Raw genomic sequence first — 7081 nt, forward strand, 5'->3', positions numbered from 1 at the left:
GAAGCTGGGCAGGTGCTGGTGGTGGTATTGAGGTTAAGCAGACATGAGGGGATGGAGAAAGATACAAGAACAATGCAGTAAAGTGGGAGGACGTGAAATGACAATCATAAAACTTGTGCATTCTTTAGATTTCTGTTACTTAGCTACACAAAGGAAACAGGGCCTTATTTTATAAAATCTTAATCATTGTTTCAGTAAATGCTGCTGTTTAAAGGCTAATGGAGTAGATAAGAAGATAATGTAGAATTGTTAGTAACTTTAATTACCAGCATGACAACAAATCAGATTTCTAAAAACATAATCCAATGGCTGGAAGTTGAAGCTATACAAATTCAAAATGGACATAAGGTGTACATTTTTGATAGACTAATTAACCATTGGAACAATTTACCAAGGATTGTTGGAGAATTCTTCATCACTGACAATTTTTAAAGCAAGAAGGGATGTTTTTCTAAAAGATCTGCTCTAAGAATTATTTTGGGGATGTTCTTAAGCTGTGTTATACAGGACGTCAGACTAGATGATCACCATATTTTCTTTGGGCTTTGGAATCTATGAATAATACAATAAACAATTTCTCTGTTGGATGTATAATCTGTGAAGATGACTGGTTAATTTTAATTGGAAGTCCCTCAGAAATTGGAGCATTCTTGTGCTAATTAATTCTAAGTCCTTGTACATTACTAGTAGTGTAGGGAAAGGATAAGTAGTGCAAAGACTAAAAATGTAAGACCATTTTAAATTACTCATCCTTGTTCAGTAAGGTCCTCTTCCCAAATAGCAGGCTGTTAGTCAGCTCCTAACACACAAATAAAAATGATGTATTAGTGCCAGGATACAAATAATATATTTAGGACCAATGCCTAACAAGCATCATGAATTACATTGAGTAAATACAATTCTTTAGAAATTCTTTAAGCACTTAGTTTCAAATTACCCATACAAAGATCTAATACTTCCAAGGCAGTGTGAGTAATTGACCTTTCAATGACATTCCAAAATCTTAATTAGGAACATCAATTTGACTAGTTAAAATCTTTTCCATATCCTGAGCAGAATTTGTTATACAATAATAAAATGTATCTACTCTGCCATAATTATTTGTCATATAGATGCACTTCCTGTTGAAGACAGACATGAAGTGATTGCTGTCTTAGATCTGATTTAAGAAGTAAGATTTGATATGTGATAGATTACAAATTGGGTGGTAACCTAGGGGAAAGAGTCTGGCAAACTTTACAACCAATTTTATTTCTTTACAAGTCTTCCATTTTGATTCTTATAGGATGCTTTTTGGACACATCAAATATGCAGCTATAATTTTAGTTTTGACCGTTGTTTCTTATAACACTTCACTTCCTCTTAATTCCTTTATTACTGCCTTTCCATTTCTAGGTGTATCCTGCTTGGTTTCTGATCGCTGTAAGCATAATTAATTGTATGCACCCTGATTGGTATTTAAGTTTGTGGTTAAAATAGATATTAGCTTGATTCTTAGCAACAAAGGGTCTCTGTCTTGCATACTCTAAATAGTGGTTTCTCATTCAACCTTTACAGTATAACTCATTCCATCAGGGAGTTGTGTAGTCTAGTTGCTTAGTTTTGTAATTACCGTCTCAGAAATTATATAGCAATATACAAAAGAATGTGTAGTGTCTACTCATTTATTCAGCTTACATAAAAGAATGGGAGTACTTGTGGCACCTTAGAGACTGAATGGAAGCAACTGAAAGAGGAAGTCCTCTATTCTTTCAGACCAGACCAGCATAAGAGTCAAAGGGGGCAAAGCAAAAAGATCCTCTTTTCATCCATCCAACAGTAAGTTTAGGCAGCAGCTGCACTTACATTTCCTCTGATGGACCCTCTTTCAGGCTAAAAGGAGGGATAATTAAGTCACTTTGTGTAGTGCGATAACTGGAAACAGTAGACTCCACCCCTTAAAGTAATGAGCTGCAGGGCAAGGCCTGATCAGAAGCTAAACTGTGTGGGCTGATGGCTTCCCTGACTGCAAATGCAGCAACTAGGGGCTGGTTTGGCAAGCTGTGGGTGTTTATTAGACAGAGAAAGCTGCCACTGAGAAACTATCATAAGCATGCCCGTGAGGGGAAGCAGAGACTCAGATCCTCAAAGGTACTCTAGTGCCCTAACTCTTAAGGCACCTAGATCTACTATTTAGCCTCAGACATTCTCAAAACTGCCACTCAGCTGCTACCTAACACCACAGGTCATATGTTTCTGCCAGCTGGCATTCACAAAGCTGCCTAAACACTGATGCCATCCCGCAGTTAACGAGCTGCTCAGAGCCCTCGCATATGCCAAAGTCCCAGAGGTCCCACAGTGACATTCTCACACCAAGCAGGGTCTATCTTGCCAGCCAGACCTGATCCTGTAGATTTACTCTGAGCAAGTCTAGGACCTGATACCTGTTGGATGCTGCTGCAGGTCTTCAAGAGGTTGGGGTGGGGGGAGCAGAACCCAGCACTCTCAAAAGATAGCCAGGAGCACAGGGAAAAATAGGGAGAGTGTGAGAAAGTTATTAAATATGAGCAAGGGGAAGGGAGCATTCAGCTGCTAGGGCATGGACTACCTAGGCAGGTGATGTGCCTTACTCCAGCTGAAGATGGATGCCTGAGAATCCTGAATGGAGGGAGGCACCTCTCTCTGGCCTATCAGTGAGGTACACCAGTCAGGTGCCTAAGCCACTCTCCTCTCCCCACCTTTCCTCTGCTTTTCACTTCTGGCTACTCCCTGCTGAGCTTGCTGCCTTCTAAGGATCCTTTTCTTAGGGTATGGCTACACTTGCAGCTGTACAGCGCTGTGAGTTAAACCTGTCTTCGTACAGCTGAGTAGGGAAAGCGCTGCAGTCTGTCCACACTGGCATCTGCAAGCGCACTGGTGTGGCCACATTTGCGGCACTTGCAGCGGCATTGGGAGTGGTGCATTATGGGCAGCTATCCCACAAAGCACCTCTTCCCATTCTGGCACCGTGGGCTGTGGGAAGGGGGCAGGAGGTGCGGGGCATTCTGGGTTCTGTCCCAACGCCCCGTGATGCATCGCTTTGCATCCCAGCAATCCCTGTGTTTCTGTCCACATTTGGCACCATCTTTCAACGGTTTCTGTGCAGTGCGATCTGTGTGAAATGGAGCCCGAACTGCTGAGGAGTATGCTGACGAGTCTCGCCAGCACGTCACATTTGGCAATCAAGCTATTCCTTAAGATCCAAAGTGACAGTGAGGAGTCCGACGATGATAGCGAGTCGCGTACGACATGAAATTGCTTGTGGCATTCATGGACATGCTCAGCACCCTGGAATGCCGCTTTGGGGCTCAGGAAACAAGCACTGAGTGGTGGGATCACATAGTCATGCAAGTCTGGGATGATGAGCAGTGGCTGCAGAACTTCCGGATGAGAAAAGCCACTTTCATGGGAGTGTGTGAGGAGCTCGCCCCCACCCTGCAGCGCAAGGACATGAGATTGAGAGCTGCCCTGCCGGTGGAGAAGCGGGTGGCTATTGCAATCTGGAAGCTAGCCAGACAGCTACCGATCTGTCGTGAACCAATTTGGAGTGGGAAAGTCAACCGTTGGAATCGTGTTGATGCAAGTTTGCAGGGCCATTAATCGCATCCTGCTAAGAAGAACCGTGACTCCGGGTAACGTGCAGGACATTGTGGATGGCTTTGTACAAATGGCTTTCCCTAACTGTGGAGTGGCGATAGCTGGGATGCATATTCCTATTCTGGCACCACCCCACCTAGCATCCGAGTACATTAATTGGAAGGGGTATTTCTCTATGGTTCTCCAGGCACTTGTGGATCACTGTGAGCGTTTCATTGACATTAACACAGGCTGGCCCAGAAAGGTGCATGACGCACGCATCTTTTGGAACACTGGCCTGTTCAGGAAGCTGCAGGCCGGTACTTCTTTCCCAGAGCGGAAGATCACAGTAGGGGAAGTTGAAATGTCCATTGTGATCCTTGGAGACCCCACTTACCTGTTAACGCCATGGCTCATGAAACCCTACACAGGCAGCCTTGACAGCAACAAGGAATGGTTCAACTACAGGCTGAGCCGGTGCCAAATGACTGTGGAGTGTGCTTTTGGCCGTTTAAAGGGGCGCTGGCGATCTCTGTATGGGAAGCTGGACTTGGCCGAAAACAGCATCGCCGCGGTTATATCTGCGTGCTGTACCCTCCACAATATTTGTGAAGGGAAGGGTGAAAGATTCAGTCAGGCATGGACCTCCAATGTTCAACACTTGGAGGCTGACTTTGCACAGCCAGAGAGCAGGGCTCTTAGAGGGGCCCAGCACAGGGCTGCAAGGATTAGGGATGCCTTGAGGGAGCAATTTGAGGCTGAAAACCAGCAGTAATGTCTGGTGCCCTGCACGGGAGTGAAGTGTAGTGGTTACAATGTTAGTAGGAATCTGTGTTTGCTAAGCTGATTTGCAGTGCCTGTTTCTTTCCTGGGCTAAGGTATCTTTTACTTTATGCAATAATAAAGAATGTTTTCAAAGCCAAAAAATCCATTTATTGAAAAGAAAATTCATTTATTGAAAGAAATACAACTTTTTGGGAATCAGAAAGGGCAAGGGGGTGGGGTGGGGAGGGGAACGGTACAATCACAGATTTGCATATGTCCTGTCTGGAGTGCTGTGTAATAAGTGCTGCACTTCAGGATGGCTATACTGCACAGTGATGGGGGTTGAGTTCAGAGGGTAAGGGTTGTAGTTCTCAGGGCTGGTTGGTGAAGATACAGGTGTTGGAGGCAGCTGATGGTGGTAAGAACCCGGATATTGGGGAAAGTGGGTTGGAGGTGACATGGGGGCATAAGGGAAATTTTTGGGACAAGGGCTGCAGGGGCGGGCGGGCGTGGTAGTGCTCTGCCTGCATGCCTACAAGCGCCTGGATAGAGTCCGCTTGGCACCCCATGATGCTTATCAGCCGCTTCGTGCTTTGCTTCCGGTGCGCTGCATTTTTCTTGCGGATCCTGCTTTTGCTCTCCCTCTACTCCTGTGCTTTTTGATTCTCTGTAAGAGACTGATGCATCACTTTGTGCAGCATGTCTTCTTTGCTTTTTCGCGGTCTCTTCCGGAGTTTTTGCAGTCTCTCAGCCGGTGATAACATGGACGGCTGAGATCTCAAGGTTGCATCTGTAAAGGCAAAATGCAACACTTAACAGAGGCAGCATTGTTTATACCAGAATAATGATTCCCCCGCACTTAAGGAGGGCACACACAGTCTACACAATAGCATAATTTTCCCGTCCCAAAGAGAGCACACATAACCCATGGGAGCCCCAAAATGGTGAGTAAGGGGGACTGATTGTTTCAGGGCTGTACTGTCCTCTGGGTTTCTGTGCCCTGGGGAGAGCCAACAGCTGCAGGGGGCACCTACATTGAACACAGTCCCAACATTTTCCACAGGAGTTTATCCTGGAAGATATCTCGCTGCTGAGGGTGACCTAGGAAGCAAGGGAGGGTCTTCTATTGCAATCCGGCTTCCGCCCTGGCCCATATGCAGCTTGCCTGTGTGCAGCAATGGTCCCCCCGACACTCGCGCCACAGTGGCGCGGAAACGTTAGCCTGACTGGGACAAGGACCACGGTGGCTCTCCCAATAAACCCGCGCAAGCACATTGCCCACTTTCTGGATGAGACTTTCGAAGAGATTATCGAGGCAGATTACCACGATGTGATAGACCACATCAATGCACTATTCCGCATCTAGACATGTATGCAGCCCTAACCCTCCTCTCCCGAAAAATTTCCTTTCCGAAAATAAAAGCTGCTTACCGGGAACCTGCTCTTCTGTTTGTCCTCCACCAAGTACCGGCCGCTGCGACTGGCTACCTTCCTCCTGGCTTGAGAAGAGCTCCTGGCTGCATGCCTCCAGGGATTCCGGGGTGTCTGCCTCCACCCCAGCACCCTCACTCCCGCTTTCCTCCTCCTCCCCCCGCTCTGAAGTGTCCATGGTGGTGCTCGGAGTGGAGGTGGGGTCACCCCCCAAGTATCGTGTCCAGCTCTTTGTAGAATCGGCAGGTCGAGGGGGAGCACCGGAGCGGCAGTTTGCCTCGTGGGCTTTGTGGTAGACATTCCGCAGCTCCTTCACTTTAATCCTGCAGTGCAGTGCATCCCGGTCATGGCCCCTTTCCATCATGGCCCTTGATATCTGCCCGAAGGTATCGTAATTCCTCTGGCTGGAGCGCAGCTGGGACTGGACAGCTTCCTCCCCCCAAACACTGATGAGGTCCAGCAACTCGCCATTGCTCCATGCTGGGGCTCGTTTTGCACGTGGAGGCATGGTCACCTGGAAAGATTCACTGATAGCACTCCACACCTGGTGAGCAAACAGGAAGGGGATTTTTAAAATTCCTGGTGAATATAAAGGGCGGGTCTGACCCGAGGCCAGGGCAGTAGAGTTCGAACTGATGAGCAGAGTGGCTAGAACAGGCATTGTGGGATACTGCCGAATACTTCTGGAGGCCAATCAGAGCGCATTGGGCGGCCACACTGGCGCTGCAGCGACAGCGCAATATTCTATTCCTCTCGGGGAGGTGGAGTACAAGCAGCACTGTAGCCACGGAGATACAGTGCTGTACATGCCTTGCCAGTGTGGACAGGGAGTGAGTTACAGTGCTGTGGGTGGCTTTATTGCGCTGTAACTCTCAAGTGTAGCCAAGACCTTAGGCACTTAGCTCTCCCCATGCAGTGTGTGGGGAGCCTGGCACTCAACCTTGGGCTTGAGGATTCCACCAGGCAGCAGGCTACCCAGAGGTTAGGTGCTGTAATGCTGAGCATAGCAACATTAAGTTCAGCATCATGGTGTTACTCCTAGATTTGATCATCTCATCAAAGATATTAAAGACATTCAGTTGCAAATTAATGGCTCAAACACACTTGCTTAAGAGAAGGCATGGTCTGACCACTGGAAGCCAAGAATTAAAAATTCTAATTTGGTTTAACCCTCCTCATACGGTTTTGGGCAAGTCACTTTAGCTCCGACTTAGTGTCCATATACCGTACATAGGACTCATTCCCATTCCCCACAAGGAGAAGGTAAGGCTTCTTAAAATGGTCTGCAGTT

At 47.1% G+C, this 7081-nt stretch overlaps 1 protein-coding gene and 1 long non-coding RNA gene across 14 annotated transcripts in view; one reads left to right on the forward strand and one right to left on the reverse strand.

Annotated features, from left to right (window-relative positions):
* The window catches only part of SETD9 (SET domain containing 9), a 48032-nt gene that overhangs the window by 18021 nt on the left and 22930 nt on the right, over nt 1-7081 (forward strand). For 8 of the 13 annotated variants that reach the window (XM_065598983.1, XM_065598980.1, XM_065598981.1 and 5 more), the window contains one exon: nt 1286-4521. The exons of 2 other annotated variants lie outside the window; for them this stretch is intronic. In XM_065598983.1, coding sequence (XP_065455055.1) covers nt 1286-1436 — 151 coding nt within the window. In that variant the 3' untranslated portion in view covers nt 1437-4521. Of the gene's footprint in view, nt 1-1285; nt 4522-7081 lie in introns of those variants that run through there. 3 more of the 13 variants (XM_065598986.1, XM_065598978.1, XM_065598979.1) reach the window with 3 other exon arrangements.
* Nucleotides 4505-6334, reverse strand: LOC135984247 (uncharacterized). The gene is made up of 2 exons (XR_010602171.1): nt 5791-6334; nt 4505-5149 (listed from the first exon to the last, which is right to left on the reverse strand). It is a non-coding gene; the product is annotated as an uncharacterized LOC135984247 (long non-coding RNA).

Source organism: Chrysemys picta, chromosome 6 (genome assembly GCF_011386835.1).
Source record: "Chrysemys picta bellii isolate R12L10 chromosome 6, ASM1138683v2, whole genome shotgun sequence".
In the NCBI taxonomy this organism is placed as follows: domain Eukaryota; kingdom Metazoa; phylum Chordata; order Testudines; family Emydidae; genus Chrysemys; species Chrysemys picta.